This window comes from Patella vulgata, chromosome 7, assembly GCF_932274485.2.
Source record: "Patella vulgata chromosome 7, xgPatVulg1.2, whole genome shotgun sequence".
Lineage (NCBI taxonomy): Eukaryota > Metazoa > Mollusca > Gastropoda > Patellidae > Patella > Patella vulgata.
In genome coordinates this window covers 23,963,389-23,984,775 of record NC_065885.2, presented here as the reverse complement: position 1 = coordinate 23,984,775, position 21,387 = coordinate 23,963,389, and the positions used below count along the sequence as shown (strand labels likewise).

Sequence of the window (21,387 nt, the reverse complement as noted above, 5' to 3'; positions counted from 1 at the left end):
TTCTACGATATATTCCCTAAACAATAACAATGACACGCCCAGTACATTTTCCTAACTTTTAAAATCTCCCTTAATATTTCTTCACAATCTTTACAATTTATCCTTTAACATTCAAATTTTCAACCTACTACTGTCATTTTAAATTATCCTTAGTACGAGTTATCTCTGCTTCTACCTGAGAATCCAGTTTATTTCCTCTGCAATGTCTATTAATTAACGGGGATGGGGGCGGGGGTAACGAGTGCGTGTTGGATCATAAGGCCTGTCATTGACTTAAGTGGCATGGTTTCGAATTCCCGCTTATACGTGACAAGGATTGGGGTCGCGTTGGTTTTCTCCAGGTCATCCGGTTCCGGCCCACTGTTAAAGACCGTTACGTGCAAGCGATTTGTTGAAATAAAATTGAACCATATGTTAGTCCCGAAACGACCTGGTTGTGTCGAGTGGAAGTTGAACCCATCTTCTTTAAATTGTCCATTAATTCATAGAAACTCACCCCGGCGCGCGTTACAGCGACAGCAACGGGTATCGATTTTTGTCACAGGTGACGATTTGCTAAACACCGAACTTCGAGCGCTGTGTATGAGTCAGCAAGAAATTCCTTTTTGGGGCAATTCATTTGTTTAACCAGTGGATGAGCTCAAGCTAAAATATTATCTGATTTTATAAATTTGTGTTCCGTCATAAATCGGTTTTTATACATGGGCGCCGCAATTATTACCAGTCACCAGACCAGACGTGGCAATCACTGAACCGTCTCACACGCGAAGTGGTGATTTCGGTATGTTGTCGATGGTCGACTTTAACCAGCAAAAAATAATAGGATAAATTGGAAATATGAAATATTACTAAATTACAATAGATCATGTACGAGGGGCAACTTTCCTTTCATATTTCAAATACAGAACATTCACAATTCACAAATCGCACCGTAATGACTATAGTGAGATACTGACAGCGTGATTACTGTATAATCATTAGTCACTGCAGTGCAGTCATAACTCACTGATTGCAGTATAATAAAATCTCAATGGTTGTATAATAAATTCTCAATGATTGTAGTATAACCATAACTCAATTGTAGAAATGTCAAAAATATGAGTAAGAAACCATTCATTTAGTCCAATATGTTGGTGTTATTATTAATCCAAATTGTAGTAAAGATTAATGAACACTATCTCTTTTACAATGGGGTTTGGTGGATGATTAGTCTAACGCATACACATTAGATCATTCATAAGGTCGGCCATTGAGTTAAGTGGCGTGGTTTTGATCCCACACGTAAAGGTGACAAGGAGAAAGGTCACCAGCATAACCACGTATGTTTTCTCCCATGTTTCTGAAGCAACGGCTGCGAGTTGTACAACATCTGGACGTTGCTGGATTACTTTACAATTCCCGAACTTCTCGCTACGTTATATGTAGACACGTGAACAGTAGCATCCAATCAGAGGTTGCGACATAGCGACCTCCACGGAAACCTTGACATTGAACGAACTTTGAACTTTGCAACTCGATTATCACAGGTAGAAATTTTAGCTGAAAAGGGCGAGACTTGGTATTCGCAATGATCGAGGAATCTGATAGGCTCACAAGCTGGGTGAATACCCATTCGAAATTAGTGCCGAAATATGCAGGGTATTACGTGAAGGCCTTGATAAGATGTATATAGTTAAAGCGAGATCAAGCTTTCTATTGAAGATGGTTTTCTCCGGGACCTCTGGTTTCTCCCCATTACTTAACCAAACCCCCCTACGCGCAAGCGAATTATCAAAATAAAGTTATGTTAGTCCCGAAATGACCCGGTTTGGCTTGAAATGCCCTTTTCTCGCTCTTTTACAGAAGTAGCAGAAACTGAAAATTTTGAGGACTTTTTGGATACACCAGGCAAAGTTCAACTTGTACATATGACATCAATGCGCGCAGGTACCTTGCTGTGTCCACTTCAATCTTCTTCACCAGACGAATTAGTGCTCTGGTATAAAGATGGCGTACTTATACAAGATCTGGGATCCGTTTACTTGGGACAGAATAACAACGAATTTAAGATAAACAATCAAAATCGTAAGTGCTAATATTTTATAACAATCTAATAGCATCAGACCTTTCATTTCAATTTAGTTACATTAGAATTTTAATTAACGATAAGGAGATTTTGGGAATGATATTTCGTCGCATATTGTTTCTTAACATATTTAAACGAAATATCAATATTCTTTTCTTCAGGATTTTCTGGTACTTTGGTACTTGACCTGTCCTTGTTTAGACGACTAAAATCTCAGGAGACAGGGCTTACATTCCCGTCGTTGCTGCAAGGAAAATATTGGTGTGAAGTTTGGAGAAGAAGACCGTTTAAACGAATTAAATCTGTTACATATATGATAAGATATACAGGTAAATAAATAATTCTTTTAAAGAAGTTGGTACTGCGGCTAATGGTTAAGATGATTAGTGAAAAGGTAGCATTGCATGGCATAATACAGAACCATTCTAAGTAAATGATCCCTCTACTTAAACATTTACACAACTAATCGACACCGTGTTGTAAATTAAATTATAATATCATTTCATTTTCGATCTTATTTATTTTAAAAAACGACGTTGGTGTGATTCAAGGTTATTTATTTGTCCCTAACGTTTTATAAATCAATGTAAAGGAATAGGTGCATGTTTTTTTTATTTCTAATTTCAATATGTCCAATATATCACAACTGCATAGCAAGACAAACGAAATATTAAGACTCTTCTTTTCAGATGTGGTAACGCTTTCTGGTACGATTCAAACTAAAGGCATTTCGGCTGAAGATGCAGCTTTGTTTAATTTAATGGATACTGCCGTGGGGTTAACACGATCTGTATCTGAAGATATGTTATTTTTTAACAATAATATAACATCTACAATAAGATCGTCAAAACCATTATTAAATAACATCGTTACAAAGGTAGTCAAAGCAGAGTAAGTACAAAGAAGCATTTGGTGTCTTTGACGTTAAACCCATTTCATTCATCCTTTCATTCATTTTTACAAATCCAATTGTTGAATATTAACAAATATAAAGCCACCAACGAGTTGCACTGCAATACAAAGATTAAAAATACACCCAAAACATTGTTAGCTTAGTGCACTATCCAGATTGAGATGTAAATGAATACCATTTCGTACGAAGAAAGTCGAATAATAAGGCAAATCCTTCTATTTACTATTTTCTTGCAGTAATGAAACAGGGCGTATAAAATTTATGACGTACCTCAGTTTGTCACGAGAGGTCGTTCCCGAGGAGTTTAAGTCTCAAATTGTGCAAGATTACTTGAAAAACCTGAACGCCATGATTGTAGACAACTCTGCTTTACTCAGCCAACACTGGAACGTTGCACATGACGTCAGCAAGTATATATTCATTGGTAGAACTGGTAGGTATTAAAATTTTAATAAAACTTCCTTATTTAGCTTTGATATTAACTCCATTTGGCCTTTCCTTTCATGTATTTGATTACCCTATAGGGATTATTACGTACATTATTTGTATCCAAAACGTTTAGTCTTATGCTGTTCATTTCAAGACCAACCGTACAGTTGAGCGGACAGAAATACGGCACCCGCACCCGCACCTGCACCCCTACCTAAACTAGATTTGTTTAAGAAAATATAAATGTAATACTAAAATAGAACAGATTGCCATCCAAGAGCATCATGATGTGTTTTAAAAACAGTAAGCACAGTATACAAATCAAGAATGGCATTCATATACTCCTATCAATCGGTGTGGAAAAGTAGGACGTTAAACCCCGTTCCATTCCTGTTCATATCAGCAACATCATTATTTTTCAAACTATCACGTATATAAAGACAATGAATTTAACCTAAGTTTTACGTCAAATCATATATACATATTTTGATATTTTTAAGATGTTTGTACGGAACAATATTTAAAGGATGAAGTAACAGGTTTGGGTGCACATTTTCCAACTACGTTTGTTAATTCGTCATCGTTGAGTGCTGAAGTGTGTGGTAAGATATCTTCTATTTTAAAACCATATTATGCCTTACGCATCAATTTTATGCAAACAATATAAATTTGGAGAGAATTGGTGCCATCGAAACAATTAGGGAAACGCTATGTCGCTTCTGTCAATGAACTGCTCCCGAATGTTTGTATTTTAATGCATTTTAGATGGTAAACCTGCTGGAACTGCTAGATGTATTGGCGATTTAGAAGAACGAGCCTATTGGCATGATTGGGTGGTTGATAACGAATGTGGTACATTCCCTGATATGTCATCTGAAGAATTTGTGGAAACAAATGGTGATGAAATAGAAGCTATAGCTAGGCCATCTTTGTTTATGCCGATCCCAACATCTAACCCGGGCCTGGTAGAGTTGGAAAAGGTTAGTTGACTTGTATTGTATTTGGAAATGAAGCTTTGTTGGTAATTCATTTTATTGGTTTACTCGGGAGTGGTGGCTTAATGAATGAGGTGCTGGTTCAATAACCCGGGAGTCGCGGGTTCGATCCAGATGTTTTGTAAGAAAGTTCATTGGGATTTTCCAACCTGGTGTGCTCGTTGGTGTACACACAAAAGAACCCTTGCCAACCGTGGTAAATTCACTCCATATCACACTTCATTGTGTAAGCCTGTCTGCATTGAATCAAGTTGATAGAAGTTGACGCAGAAGAGTAGGACGTTAAATCACATTTCATTTCATATATTGATTTACTCTTAACCCAAGACCATTTTCGTCATACCCATCTTAGAAGAAGTGTACACTACATACACTAGTGGATTATGCCATTATAAGAAATCCCGTTTTTAATATTACAGGTCGAAGTTGAAGACGCTAATGTTGAAGATATATCTGATAAAATGGTCGAGCTCATGTCACAACCTGAAAGTCTAACAGAAGATGATATTAATCGGATAGCTAAAGTTATGGATAAAATTAACACCGTGTCTAAACCAGCCATAAAGGTAAATATTGAATAAAACATTAATCAGTTATAAATCCGCAATTGGGGTAAATATGGAGAAAAACCTCAATGAATGAGTACAACTTATGTGTATTGTATTATGGGCAATTTTCGGACATGACGAGTACGTTTGCCTCTACTTGATCTTGAACTGATGACGGGCTTTTACTATAGATCATAAGAATAGAAATGACATTTCGTTGATTTTTTTTTATATATTTGCATTTTCTTAAATTGGTTTATATGAAAAAGATTAACGGATATGTATGTAGTTTAAACAAAATTTTGTGGATTGAGAAAACTATATATTGTATAATATTAGTAACTGGCGAGGTCACTTAAGTATTTGTTGTAACTTTCAGGTTTCACAGAATCTAGTACGGACTGTAGATAAAGTGTTAGATTCAAGTCGCAATGATATAAATAATGCTGAAACACATAATAAAGCAGCTTCAAGGTATGTTATCTGTTTATGGTATACCTTTGAAGTATAATTTGCCTAGCCTTATTTAAAAGCTCAGTATTCCAATCAAAGGGGAAAATAGACATTTAAGCCTTACAAAAAAAGTATACCGGTCCAAAAATTAGTCAAATTGACAAATCCTAGCGTTAGTTATGCCCATCTATAATGCACATTACTTTCTATAGATTTTATGGCATTATCGTATTTACCTCTTAGATCGCTAGCCGGTGCCTGAACGGTAATCCATTTGTGTTGAGGCCCAAACAGCACCTAACCAACGTTTTTAACCGTCAAAATTATATATTGAGTACGCGTTATGTACTTCTTTTTGTTAAATTGAGATTAGGAAAATGGTTATTGGCTCTTTGAAACATTGGTGCTCTAATACACGATTTTACTTTCCATTTATAATTTTCTACGACTTTATAACTGACATACTGTTTCCATTACTAATGATACTGACGGAAAATTGAACATGAAAACTTAATATCTCATTGTTCTATGGACAAAGGTATACAATTATGATTCCAAATCCGAATGAGTTCATTCAACAGGCTTATAATCTATGAAATTCGATAACATATTTGCAATTATCTTTTAGGATTTTAGCCAACATGGAAGAAATTGCTAATAAAGCACAGCTCGGAAAAGAGAAGACCATTCGTCTTGTGACTCCAAATATTGCCATGGAAATCTGGGAATTAAATGAAACGGATACACCTGTTATAGGTCTTGGTGCCAAAGTGTCTCAAAGTTGGTCAAACCCTCTGACAGAACCAAGGATTATGACTATCATGGATCGTTTTGATAAACAATTAGAAGATTTTGATGTAGCTATTGAACTACCAGAAAACCTAGTTAAAGATAGACAAAAAGGTGAGATTTCCGTTTGTTGTCGGGACAATGGCAGCAAAGAAATCATAAGAAAAAAATATGAAGAATGTCTCCCTAAAATCGACCCAATTATTTCTGTTCCTGGTAATAATATCCGCATATAAAATTGGTACATTCAATCTGACATAAGATTCATTTGGCGAATAGATTATTTGCTTGATAAGTCTCTTCAAACGGTGGCACATCACAAGGATAGCTGTTATCTCATTGTTTTGAACCAACTTCTAAATGAAATCGAGATTTTCCTGAACGGAACGTAGATGGGTATAAATCCCTTCTTGTAAAAACAAGTATATGTAAGAATTAAGATTTATGATTTTCTTTATTCCAGCTGGACATCCTACCCGATTGTCAATGTTTATCTACAGAAAAGTTGGTTTATTTAAAAGTAATTCATCGTCATTGATGGTTAACAGTCCTATTATATCGGCTAGTGTTGCTGGACAGAAAGTTGAAAACTTACAGGAAAAAGTCAGAATGGTGTTCAGACCTTTTAAGGTAATGTATTCAAATACGATTTAGAAACGATTTCCTAACCATAATATAGTAGTTGCGACATTGTTTTTAAATTTATAGACAAAGAATAGAGAAATAAGATGACTTTATATTTCATTAATTAATATATTTGGCAAATTAATAGTTTCACACATATTCATATATATATTATATATAGTGTGTACTAAATCAAGTTAGTCTGTAATTGACAGTTGCCACATAAAAAGAGCTATTTAGCCAAAACATTGCAATAAAATACCACCAAATTACACGTGAGTGGAATTATTCTAATTGCATCATTTGGCTTAAAGTAACCAATCATATCGTTAATTGCAAAGGTTCAGGGCCATGAACAGGCCTTCTGTGCGTGATATGCAGGAGTCTTATAAAATAAATCATAGTAAAGTTTTAAGTTAGACTTCTATTAGATTCCATCTGAGTTTCTAGACAGCCGCGAGGCTGGCTAGGGTGGAGAAATTATTTTAGCTAGTATTGTAATCTGTGCTTGTATGCATGTATTCGGCTTTGCTATATAAAATGTAGAAGCGAACTGTTGCATTGTTATAACTGAGAAGACAAACGTCTTAAGAAACTGTAAGAAGTAAATACACAACGTGAAGCAGAAGTAAAGACAGCTACAGACAAATTCTAGACGATCTCAAGGCTACAGATATATGTAGTAAGAAAAGATTCATGGGTCGTATGTAGGATGTGGCGACCGGTTTCAACGCCCGCTCTCCACGTCTGACAAAAGACCTATGGTGCTACACCAAACCCTTGTGTAATAGACAGAGCTGGGTATTTAACCAAGATTTCATTTCATATCCAAGCAAAAGCAAATATATTTACTGTCGATTAACAATCAATCACTGGAATATCTAGTTGTGGATTAGAGGATTTTTAGGTTGGGAAAGACACATTTAACGTGACCTTGTTTGGAACTGGTTCACCGGTATTAATTCAATTAATCACTTAAGGACTAAAGGAATCACTCTAGTTTATTGATGTTTTACTTGTGTTTATTTCAATCAAATGACCCGTCTTCCTTTCAGACAACTGCTGATCGTGCTGATAAGACTAAATGTGTGTTCTGGGATTTTAAGTTAGATAATTATCAAGGTGGTTGGTCTACAGAAGGTTGTGTATATGATGGTATTTTATATGATAAAGATTGTTGTATGTGTGATCATCTTACAAACTTTGCCGTTTTACTAGTAAGTAATAGAAACTATAAATTATAAATTTTCGAATTAACAGACCGAGACTGTGCATTTATACATTCACAGCAGAGATTGTAATAATTACAAAGATTGTCCACCTACCCTTAAAGGGCCAATCTCGATTATATTTTGGAGAATACAACTGCTTAGTTTTGTGTTAAAAGCCCTTAATATCCTCTACCTTGGGACCGAGCAAATAGCTCAATATACGTGATATGTTTTCAAACAACTTAAACCCGCCAGTCTTCATCTGGAAATGGAGATGGTGTCCCAAACTGTATTATACAGTGTCTGGCTAAAATTAGACTTTTATTTTATACAAATAACGTGTAGATGAAATGTATTTTTCGTTATCAAGTACAGCACGTAGGTCATGCGCTGTATAGACCCCTGAAGGAACGGCAACAGATTATCAGGTCACCCAACGAAAAAATGGACCCGAAATCTTTAAAGGGTTTCGTATCCGGAGAAGAGGTTTTGACGTTCACGTCCAAACGACTCAAATTTTTGAGCTGGAATTTCGATACACCGTTCCTCTATAATTCGCACTTAAATCTCACGGACTTTTATTTCTGAGACTCGGGATGTTCCCTTTAAAGCCGCTGATTGTGATCTGCATTCATCTCACAATATCTAAGTTTTCACGACTTAATCCAGCCTTAAATGTACTCAAATTGATATCAAAATATCAACGGCGGACACAATCTCCCAACTTGGATTCACCCAATTTAAAACGAGGTCCATCAAGGGATTTTAAGGAAGATTATATGTGGTACTGGCTTCTTTTGACCATATCTCGTTCATATCTTCTGCAGAGGATACCGAATATTGACGAATTTCCAATCCATTATATCATTGTAAATACTGAACGAAATTGGACAATTTTGTAGAGATTCAGCTGGTACGGTATTGTAGTTTGAAAAGGATAAAAATCTCTCACATGACGACCAGAGACTAACAATATACAGACTCGGTAGTGACACCCCGTATCCATTAGCCCATTCGGTGTAGAAAAGTAGGACGTTAAACCCCATTCATTTCTGCAGTGTCATTCAAATAAATTATATTCGCCACTGCAGCATACACTGATGCAAGTTGGACATTGCATGAATTCTTTTAAAAAAATAAAGTGTGAAAATATAGTTATTTTAGGTCTGATCTCTTTAATTATGGTTTACCAGCTTTCTATGCCGATTTTTACACGCCGTTCGTAAAACACCGACATTCCCTTGTTTATTTCAAATTTCAAGTGGTGTTAATAATTTTGTTTTGTATTTTTTGTAGGATTTCTATGGTCACAGTGAACCTATTGATCCTATACATGATTTCTCCTTGTCTATAATAACTTTAATAGGACTCAGTCTCTCTATATTTGGTTTGGGTATGACCATTGTTACCTTTATATTCTTTTCGTAAGTATTTATATTATCATTATATTCTGTATTCTACCCAAGCAATATAAAATCATTATCAGTAATATATTTGCGACAAAATGTTTCTTAATCGTAGACCATGAAGGAAAAATAAACTTCTTTGAACACCCACACTATAAAGTAGTTTTACGAAAAAGTACATAGGTCCAAACTTTATTCAAATCAATCATTCCTAACGGACCTTATCATCATCTAAAGTTCCAGTTATTATTGCTTTAATTCCACCATCATGTTTTCTTTTAGATCGTTAGCCAATGCCTGAAGGATAATTCCTTTAAATATACAAACATCAGGGCTAAAATATCAGAAAACCTTCTTTGTTTAGTTTAACTTTTCTAGACTACTGTCTGTTTATTGTTACATTAAAATATCTTATTATTGTTACATTAAAATACCTTATTATTGTTACATTAAAATATCTTTTTGTTGATACATTAAAATAAGGAAGATGATTATTGACCTTCTGTCACAATGGAGCTTTAATAGATTTAACTCTATATATTTTACAGGAAATTGCGACAAGGTCGTGCTCAGCAAACTTTATTCCACATGGCATTATCACTTTTGGGATCTGAAGTTTTGTTTTTAGTTGGAATTAAACAAACAGATAATTATTACGTTTGTTTAACGGTCGCCGCGTGTCTTCATTATTTCATCCTTGTCTCCTTTATGTGGATGTTGGTGGAGGCGATTCTTCAATACCTTACTTTTGTTAAAGTTCTGGGAACTTATATCTCTAGATACACACTAAAAACCGCTATACCAGCATGGGGTAAGTATTGTTGTATTTTATCGGACTAAAACGCCATATTAATTTTAATAATGTTATTAGAGAATTCTACTCAGTCGACGTAGGGTTCAGTTTTATTTTACGAGTATTTAAATTTGGACAGAGGGCCACAGTGGCTCGGTGACTACAGGGTCGCAGACACACAGGACAGTTGAATCCCATTTTCTTTCATTTCATTTCAAATCTGGGCAATTCTTCGACCTTTTGTGATGTGCCTCTAGAGCCAAGAGTGTTGTTAGATAACGATAAACTGTCACCCCTGATTTTGACAGGGTGTTCCACACGGACTGTGTTTAGGACCAAATATGTTTAGTCATTGTTCAAACGAATTTGTAAAACTGGTGGATGGCACTTTATCTTTGGTTCTAGGTTCTACGCATGAACGTTTTTGTTTTACTTTTAGGTGTACCATTGATACCAGTAATAACAGTTCTAAACATAGATTACACACTATATAAAGGCAGGGACACTTAGTAAGTATTAACTCCTATGAACTATTTACTCCGGTATAATACAAACACTACCTTATATGTTTCATATCTATGGTAATTTATTAATGAACAGTATGTTCCCCAATCTAAAAATAACCCAGACCCGAAGAAAATATCAATTAAATCGATCAATTAATAATCTGAATTTATTTTTCAGTTGTTGGATGGATTTAGACGCTTTCTATTGGTCCTTCGCTCTACCAATCGGTGTCATAATACTGTTTAATATTATTATGTTTATAATAATTATAATCAGTCTAGCTAGAAGACCACGAGGTTTGAGAGTTCATCATTCCTCCTCTAAGAACAGTGCTGCTAAAACAAATCTGAAGGCCGCCATGACGATTTTTGTTTTGTTAGGTTAGTACTAGAATGGCTTCCAGTCTATTGATAATATTACTTGATCGGTTTTGTCTTTCTTCGTCCATACTTGTCGGTTTTGAATTAGGGTCGTAGAAATCCAGGGCTGGGATTTCCATTATTGGAGCGGCGCGTAGCATGTAAGGTTGACCTATTGTCACAACATTATTATTATTATTATTATTATTATTATTTTTATCTCTGCTTAGCTATGGTGTAAACTAGATCATGTAATATGATGTAATTATGTATTATTTACACACTATGTTATTCCACAATATTTATGGACCAGCTGCTCATCTGTGTCTTTAATTTATGTTAATTGAATTCATACTATGTTTCAGGTCTAACGTGGTCATTTGGTTACATGGCGATAGCAGATGCTCGTTTAGTCTTCCAGTATATATTTACCTTTCTCAGTTCATTACAAGGTTTCTTTATATTTATACTGTTAGTGGCTAGAAGAAAACAAATACGAGATCAGTGGATGGTCATTTGTTGTAGAGAAGGTACAGCCATGCGGTTGCGGAAGTCGCTTTCTGTGTCCAACTCCAATTCAAATTCGATGTCGTCGAATAGCAGTAGCGGTTCTGGAGCATCGCGTCGCAAACTACATAACGCCAGTACTCGAACTATTGACACTATTGTTAACAATCAAAGCTTTGATTCCCTGTATTTTATCCCAACGTCTTCCATACCAACCAAACATGTCTCTGATGACTGATTAATAGCAAGGAAAGAATACATTTTGAAGTACACGTAGCTGAAATTTTTTTAAATTGCTTTTTTAATTTATTATCCATGAAATTTAATATTTGAATGTCAAGGAAGAGTTTATGATCAGGAAATGCAAGATTTTATTAATGCTTATACAAAGTACTTTTATATTTATCAATGTTAAGGAAATGTTCTGTTTTATTTACTTTGAAAAAAAATTCTCAAATATTTTGTAATAATGAAAAAAATGGCTTATATATTTTTTTTTTGTTTATTAATGACAAACGATTTTATTATTTTATAATGTAGATATATATAATTATTGTCACAAATTATGTATTTTGTCCATACTACGTAATTATGTCAGTATTTGAAAATACTGAAATACAAAAAGTCTTCCACAAAAATAGTCCATGTTAATGTTTTTAGAACAACATAAAGAAGTGCTAAATAATAGTATTGTAGAAATGTTATACATTTCATATATAATGAAAATGAAACCTAAGGGTCTAATTTCTAGTAAATTAATATTCGGACAAAAATCTCATGCGTTTAATTAGATTCAAGCAGAGTGTAGACCTAGTTTAAACACACTTAGTTTTAGGGTTTTTTTTTTTTAATTTTTCACATAGATTCAAGCACAGTTCAACCAGAGTTATACACAGTCAGATTTGAATCGTTTGTTACATAATTTTATTTAAATTTCGCACAGACACATCAATTAAATATCGGTGAAAAAAAAAACTAGTCCTAGAAATTCGACCCTTATTTTTATATTGTAAATAACTGTTATAATATATCTAGACCCTTTAATAATTATTATCTGTAAGTATTTATTATATAATAGTAAACCTTTGTAAATAGATTAGTTTAACAATATCTGTTAATCAAATCATTCTACCATAGCTAAAAACAACCGGAACAAATAAGAACGAGCAGCATCCTAGAAGGCCAGTAAAACATTTCATTGCATAAATGAGATAAAAAAAAATGGCAGAGAAGAGTTATTTAGATAGTAATTTAGAAAATTAAAGGAAACGGTGTGCGTTAAGTAGTGATGCTAGATCATACAAAACAGATATGTCCGACAGTGTCACGGCGTGACTTTATTACATGATAAAAAATAAAAAGTTCCAAAAACTATAACTTACTACATGATTTACCAATCTGAATAATATTTGCACTGATATATTTTTGTTTATAGTACGTTTGATTGTTTATGATCTTAAACTCTACCTTATTTGTCTTTAATCTTCGTGATTAATCAACAATTACAATCGAAATAGATATAATTCCTTGAGTATCTCTTTAACAGTATAATTAGAAATAATTGAGTTTTTGTATTTATTTTATAAAAAAACAAAAAATACTTTCATTATAACCATGACGTTTATATGAATAATCTCCCCTTACGTCTTTCACAACATGGCGAAATTGAATAGTTAACCATGCTCATTTTCTAAATATATAGTAAATTTCAAAGTAAAGAAAACCATAATTAATTTAATGTAATGTATTTGACAAGCATGTTCTTCTGTCGTCGATAACTGAATTACCTCCTTTCCTTCCCTCCAAAAGGCCTGAAATATTTATGTTACGTATGCATAATCGCACCCGGACTTCATTTCAATATTCAAATATGCCATGATTGTTATCTACTCACAACAACGATTAGTAAAGTTTATGTTTATGTTAAATATCTTAGTTTGTAATAACGTCACAGTGTTTAATGAGTGTTCTAGTCTGTGTTCAGATAATAAATAAATTTCCTACTTGGACTTTTTTTTTAGTTATGTTAGTGTGGACGACGAAAGAGCCACTATTTGATCAACGTTACTGACGTGAGACTAACATTTGGATTTACAAAATGTGGCCCATTTATGTAGTAGACTGAAACCTCCATTGCAATACAGTTCAACCAAGTTTGCCGTCCATAGTTTAGGCATATAGAAACGTGGGTGTCGCGTTCTACGCAGGGTTTGCTTATTCCTTTCGTAGTGGACACCTGATCTGAAACTATTTCGCAATTAGGAAGGCACGTCGATTTAGTACTGGAGAGTAAGTAATTTCAATGTGAATTATTACTGTATTTATAATAAAATAAGGGACGAAATAATCAATGAAACTGGCACCTTTTGAGAACTCATTTGAAGCTAGTTTCCTCGCTTTAAAGTAGCTAAGTCTCTAACTCAATATCATCCAAAACCTTCGACAATGAAAACACTAATTATTTGTCAATTTTAATCACATTGGTTTTGTGATCTTACCGGAAAAAGATGGGCTTCTGATATCCAATATTTAAGACAAAATAAACATGTTACGATTGGTACACGAATCGTGTACCATAATGCGTTTCAGCGCAATTTGTAACAAGCGACTCGAAGAACGAGGTTAGACATATTCCACAAGTCATGTCCAACGGTGACCCCATATTCTTATCTGGAGAACATGCGCAATAAATACTATCGGTGTAGACTAGAATAACCAGACGCTAGAGATTGCCAATGGATTGAGACTTCTGGGGTATTTCACCGAACATAACTGCTTTGAAATTAGAGTAAAAACGGAAAAGATTGAATGTAAATCAGTGTATTTACATTCATATTACATTATTATATACGTTGCGACCCATTTGTGTCAATTTATAGATCCCAAATATTAGCGATTTAGCTCCTTTAAGTCATATTCATCATTTGCTGATATAAGAGCGCCCACCTTTCCTCATAAAGAAATCAAGAGTGGGTGGCTCAGATAACATCGATAATATATGCTAGGACTTGAACTACATGTATGTCTTTAGTGTCAAATATTGTCTTTATTATTAGCGGAGTTGTTGAAATGAACAGGACAATGTGCTTTTAATCAACAATCACACGTGAAATACTCTGATGATCTCCGAAAATCAACAAGGGTCACCTTTAACCAATCTCCAATTATTCAACATTGACTATACCTAAGGAGTGCGTAATGTCCATTTATGAGAAATCTGGGGCAATTACTCGGGAACTAAATACCGACTATCTTTGTTCCATTATAAACCAGTCATGAGAGCCAGGAACAATAACCAGTGAATCACTTTTTCGAAAACGCCCCGAATCTGTAGGTGGTTATCTTGACCCTTTTGCTAATTACTGCTGTGATGCGTTATCAGTCACAGACAATCCTTAAAGACTTTTGCGAAATTTCATGAATCGATAAGAAGGACCATCTTGACCTCAATACTTACTATTCCTGAAAATTCACGATCAAAATCTGTTGGCAACTTAACCCTGTAGGTCGATTGAGTACACGTAAGTGTTGGTGTAATGCTATATTATTGGGCTATTTTAGTTCGATGAAAGGCGCGCTGTTTAATATATTGAAGTCATTAAACAAATATGTGACGGGTAGATTTCGGTTAATAAGATACTTTGCATTATTCTACAACTTTCTTAGACTGGCTCGCCGAGAGTTTTGCCATTATCCATTTCTGGAAGTGTGTAACTGTTGTCCCGCCATCTGGCGCACAGATTCATCCAATTAAATAGAGTATTGTTGGCGTGCCCAACAGCCTCCTCGGCTTTGAGGCCGGTTATGCAGACATCATTCGTCGTTTCTAGGGAGGACATGCGGTGTTCCTAGAGAAATATACATTTAGCTGCCCAGTTTATATTTAATGTCAAAGCTGTGTGTGTAGCTACATGTATATAACCTTTGTATTATGGATGTTATGAAGATACATAAACATAATTATACCAACACAGCGTTCCAGAGTTAATTTATCATTGAGGTAAAAAGTACCCAACCTGGAAGTCCTGCCTGGATAAGGGGGTTGGATGGCCGAATGGTTAGCACGTGCGCGCTGTATCATAAAGCCTGTCATTGAGTCAACTGGTGTGGTTTCCAATCCCCGGGTGTACGTGACAAGGAGTAGGGTCGCCTATCCAACCTCGTGGGTTTTCTCCGTGCCCTCCGGTTTCCTCCCACTGCTAAAGACCCCAATATCGGAAAGACTTTAAATCAAAATTTTCAGTTTGGTATGTTTTATCTTGTTATTGGGCAGTTGGCTTTGAATTGAACCCAAATGCAATCTCCGTAATATCTATCACGTTTTCCCTTATCTTTTATACAAAACTGTTGTTTTCCCACAGAATTTACTTAAAACGCCCGAATCACCTTTTTTCTGTTCAATCTGACGAGATTTAAGCAAAGTCTAGAATGTTTGCTGTTGTTGTGTCACTGGTGGTGCTAGTGGTGGTCAGTGTACATGCTGATATAACTCACAGTACAGTAAAAGCAGGAGAATGTGTATGTCTTAGTGGTTCAGGAGTTAATGCTAGAAATGCACGTAAGATTAATTATTCTTTGTCTCCCGTTAGACTAACCCTTTTTATCAGTCATGTGTAGCAAATGCAAAATATCTTAATGGTCTGCCGAAGAAGACGCTGTTCCTACAACAAATCATTTAACTGGACGCGGAAGACGCTGTTCCTACCAAAATTCTTTTTATTTTTAATTTGGCTACCAAGGAAGACCCCGTTCCTACCAAAATTCGTAGATTGTATTTTATTTAAAATCATATTTTTTCACAGCTTTTATATTTTGTTTTCCGACGTGGTTTTCCCTTGTGAGTGGTGCAGAACGGAGGGCCTGACAAGGACAGCTGTCTAGTCCTTCGGATGATACGAAAAACCGAGGTCCCGTGTATATATTGGAATGCACGTAAAAGATCCTCTGGCACACTGTATGGCGTATGCCCGTCTTCATTAGCCCAGTATAGGAGCAGAACAGTAGGACGTTAAACCCCATTTCATTTCATTTCATTTAATTTCTTATGTTTTGACACAATATCGTTCGGACAACTATTAGGGTGTAATCAATTGTACTTTGTTTTCAATGTCAATATACTGCATGTACACTGCATGTACAACAAATATATACGGCACACAGCTAAACGATATATATCACGTATTATAATAACATTTTAGCTGGAACTACGGGTACTCATGTAACAGCTGTTTTGAACAAGGGTGAATGTTATAAATTACATGGTGGTATTCTAACTAAAGACAACTACAAATGGTTTGAGGTTGATGTCAACGGTCAAGTAAGTTTATCTTTAAATCCCTGGCCGCACCCTTGCTACCTCAAAAATCAATCTCACCAAATCAGGGCCGTAACTAGCCCAGAGCAACGAGGGGGCGGGAAGTGTTCCCAGGGGTACTGTAAAATTGACGGACAATATATATATATATATATTGTTTTTATGGTCGACAATTTTTTAAGGGGGGGGGGGGCGAAACTTTTTGCAGCCCCCCCCCCTTAGTTACGGGCCTGCGCAAAATCTGCTGACAATACTTTCAAAAATCCAGCAAAGTTTTAAAAAATCATATTGTATCTACTAATTAATTAACGATTGAATGTAAATCAGTTTATAAACATTCAAATTACATTATCAAATGCGTTGCGACCCATTTGTGTTCATTTGTAGGTGCCAAAGAATAGCGATTTAGCTTCTTGAAACTGGAGTGAGAACAAAACCGTGGCAATGCTTCGCAAATTTGTTTGTTCAACGATATACGAATGAGTGTTGGAGACAAAATATGCTCAGCACCGGATGGGTCGGGTCCAGTGGGATCCCTCGGACACCCCCTCTGAAAACCCGCATGAACGTAATAAATTTCTTTATTGTTATATGAAAAATAACCAAACATCGGGAACAACGTAAAAAGTAAAAATATGACTGGTGAAATACCTTTGTAAAACACGTGCGATTTACAATAATTAGGACCAAATGAACAATCCAACTGCCCAAGAATTTGAAAATAAAGGGACAGTAATGGTATAAAAATTGACAATTCGAGTCGATTAGAGATTTCTGACAAATCCTTGATATTTTTGGAGGCAATTAAATACATCTACTTTAAAGAATGGATGCGTTTTAATATACATCTCTTTTCATTTTTTTGTTTTAGAGATTATGGGTAGCTGGTAACTATCTCACCGCTGGAACAACTTCTCAGTGTTGTAAGTTTATTTTACATGACGTAATAATATTCAGACATTACCCTAATTTGAATGTTAAACTGTTAGTAACCACAAGACTGGTTTCGCTATCATTTTAATTGATTTTAAATTTTTGTTTTTATATGACTTTTATTGTGTACATGTTTATTAATCATCCAATCATCCATTTTTTTCAGCATCATCTGGAGGTGGAGCATGTAGTAGCGCAGCTGCCAAGGCCGATGCTTGCCATATTCTTTCCTTACATAATTCTAAGAAAATAGAACTGTGGAATGTTCATCCTTCTGGTGTTCACGATCAGGCCTTCGCTTTACAGAACATTAAAGACGCATGTAATGGAAACGCTGCCAGCAGATCAAGGTTTCGTATCTATTCAGACATTTAGTTTTCTTAATACGTTAATGTTTGTGATATAGATGAGCGAATAGCCTAAATATAGCATAAAATGACTATAGAAATACGAAACGTTGCAATGAATTATATTTTATTCCAGCTATTCATGTAATGGATGCGCAGCACCTGGCGGCCATGTATGTTTAAACGCCAATTTGTTGAAGTACATTCGAACATTGGGCGACGGTGGTTATATTCATGTAAGTATTTCTATGTGTAAGTAATTAAAGGACGGACATCATACGTTAAATTAGTGCGTCCAAAAGATTATCTAAAGTGATCAATAGGCGTGGCTCTTTGTCGCAATAACGGCAACAGTGCACTTAAATTACATATAGATTTGGTGCTGACTTTACTCGCTTTAAGAGAATTTACGAGACATTACCCAGTAATCAAAGACAACAACTCTGCAAGCACACGTATTATTGAAAACTTAGATTTATAAAATGTGGCCAGATAATCACAATATTGTTAAAGAAATAAACTGTTTGCCATTTTGTTTTAGGTGAATGAAATTTCCGGTGCCTGCCATAGTTGTACTTCTCGTCACTACCGAGGTCTAGCTGTAGATTTACATAATGATGGACGATCTAAAGAGTACATGACTAAATGCGTATCTATGGGCGGCTGGGCACAAGACGAGGGAAACCATATTCATTGTCAATTTTACTAGACAATTAATGTATGGAAGATAGAGAAAGAGATAATACAATAAATTTGATACAACATATTATTTTGCCATTTATTGATCCTTATTTGAATGAACGGCAGCAATAAATTTAACACAGCTTATTATTTTCCCATGTCTTTATCTTTGCTGTCGTTTAATCTGAATGAACGGCACCATACGAGGGCTGGCTGAAAAGTTCTAAGCCTGAAATGGATAGTTCAACTGGGTTGAAACAAAGTTTGGCCACCAACAAGAAGTACAGTCATTGAATGAATCATAGACATAAGAACTGCAACTGTGATGTTATGAAAGGACCATTCTCGATTATTTTTGGTGAATAAAACTGCTTAATTTTTTGTGAAAATTCCTTTAAAAACCTCTTCTTAGGGCTGAGCAACTAACTCAGTATACGTGATACGTGTTCAAGCAACTTAAACCCGTCAATCTTCATCTGGAAGTTGAGACCGGTGTCTGGATAAAACCAGACTTTTATTTTATAAAAATAACGTGTAGGTGGAATTTACCGTTCGTTATCAAGTACAGAACATGCATCGTGCACTGTTTTGGCCTCTAAAGGAACGGTAATAGATTATAAGGTCACCCAACGAAAGAATTGACCCAAAATCTTAAAAGGGTTACGTGTCCGGATAGGCGGTTTTGACGTTCACGTCCAAACGACTCAATATTTTGAGTTGAATTTTTCAGACAATGTATGTACAACACTCCTCAATATTTTGGCGCTTAAATGTCATACGTACACAGACTTTTATTTTTTAGACTCTGTTAAAATCTAGATGGTCCCTTTAAGTAAGACGTTAAAAAAAACAATTTCATTTCACGTCATTTTGTGGTGTATTATATTGTCTTCATAACAGATCTTCTTGTGACCCTACCCATTGAAATCACCAGAAATAGACAAAACTGGCTATAGTTCTGTCATCAAATAACTGCAACAGAAAGGACCTCAACACAGATACATGCCGACATGATCTCAACTATAGAGTATGATGACCTTTCCCTTTCCACGGCAAATAAGTGGGCTGCTTAATTTAAGCATGGCAGAGGGAGAACTGAAGATGACCAGCGTTCTGAAAGGTCATCAACAGCAACCATGCAAGAAAACATTACACGGGTGCATGACATGACGATGGCCGATCAACGATTGACACTCGACATACGCCAGAGTTGTGGTCAGGTCTCATGAAATGAATGAGCACATTATCGCCAACGAGTTAGGAATGACAAAAGCTCTTGACTGCGGATCAGAAACGTGTCTGATTGCTGACGTCTCGTGACAATCAGCGCCGTTTTTGGCCCAATTTTGTAACCATGAATGGGACCAATTTTCATTTTCCTAGTAATGATAACGTCATGTCAGTTGTGAACGACTTTTTTAGGGTGGCTGAAGAAAATTTCTTCCTGGCCGGCATCCAGGCCTGGTAACATCGCCGACAAAGATGTGTTCACCTCGAAAGGGACAATGTAGAAAAATAAATGGAAACCATCGACTTTGTACAGTCTGAAGATGTTAACAGATTTAATACATGACTGTCGTAGATTGAGGTCATGTATGATTCATTGTCATGTACCCTATGTATGGTTATACTAAGGTTCACTTGTTTATTTCAAAAAAGGGGGCTGAGTGGCTAAATGGTTTAATGAGTGTTCAATTAGATCATACTTCTGCCATTTAGTCAAGTGGCGCAATTTCCAGTTTGAACGGAACAAGGAATAGGGATTTCCTCTGGGTTCTCCAGTTACCCCCCCCCCCTCCACCCCACTGTGTGTATTATAGTCAACTATTAACATAAACCTTTGCTTTCTGGTCAGTCTATATGACACGAATGAAAAAAAAGACCATTAAAGTGATTGATGCAACAATTAAAGACATGAATTATGCCCTAGTAGTATTCTACATGCCTGATCGACCTAATCATTACCATTGTCACGCTACCATTTGCATATAAATGATATTGAGTTTCATTCCATCAGCATTATGTCATACCATTTATTTCTCTTGAGAAAAATTGAACAATTTATCAAACGGCTATCTGTCATCATCAAAACCAGACTTTTGGCACAGCTTTACGAGAACTCTTTATCAAGAACAGACTACACTGTAAAACAGTATTTCATTAGTGTCTTGCTTAGTGATGCCTGACTCTGTGCGGTCCATTTTCTTCCTTGTATGTTTTGCACCAACCTTTGCTCCTGTCATTTTGTTTCACTGTAGTGCACGTAGGCGTGCACGTATATTTTAAATAACCTTGCAAGTAGGAAATTGAAATCGAAATAAGAGTATGCTCGTCTTCTTTTACCCGATTGGAGCCGTAACGAAGGACGTTTAAACCAATTTCAATTCGTTTCATTTCACGAGGATAAACAGATATTTCCCTCCCCAAAGCCAACGATGTATACGTGTATGTAAGATTTTACTCAACAACGTAATTGTAGTACGCTTCGTGAAATCATATATAAATAATAAGGG

At 35.5% G+C, this 21,387-nt stretch overlaps 1 protein-coding gene across 2 annotated transcripts in view; it reads left to right on the top strand.

Moving 5' to 3' along the window:
* The window catches only part of LOC126828473 (uncharacterized), a 28,538-nt gene extending 14,933 nt beyond the window's left edge, over window positions 1-13,605 (top strand). For both annotated transcript variants that reach the window (XM_050558213.2, XM_050558212.2), the window contains 16 exons: window positions 1,843-2,064; window positions 2,227-2,394; window positions 2,755-2,956; window positions 3,215-3,411; window positions 3,908-4,009; window positions 4,173-4,387; window positions 4,822-4,968; window positions 5,330-5,424; window positions 6,032-6,306; window positions 6,656-6,822; window positions 7,872-8,033; window positions 9,324-9,451; window positions 9,982-10,244; window positions 10,666-10,735; window positions 10,911-11,113; window positions 11,458-13,605. In XM_050558213.2, the coding sequence (XP_050414170.1) occupies window positions 1,843-2,064; window positions 2,227-2,394; window positions 2,755-2,956; window positions 3,215-3,411; window positions 3,908-4,009; window positions 4,173-4,387; window positions 4,822-4,968; window positions 5,330-5,424; window positions 6,032-6,306; window positions 6,656-6,822; window positions 7,872-8,033; window positions 9,324-9,451; window positions 9,982-10,244; window positions 10,666-10,735; window positions 10,911-11,113; window positions 11,458-11,837 (2,996 nt within the window). In that variant the 3' untranslated portion in view covers window positions 11,838-13,605. The remainder of the gene's footprint in view (window positions 1-1,842; window positions 2,065-2,226; window positions 2,395-2,754; window positions 2,957-3,214; window positions 3,412-3,907; window positions 4,010-4,172; window positions 4,388-4,821; window positions 4,969-5,329; window positions 5,425-6,031; window positions 6,307-6,655; window positions 6,823-7,871; window positions 8,034-9,323; window positions 9,452-9,981; window positions 10,245-10,665; window positions 10,736-10,910; window positions 11,114-11,457) is intronic.
* Window positions 13,606-21,387: the final 7,782 nt, after the last annotated feature.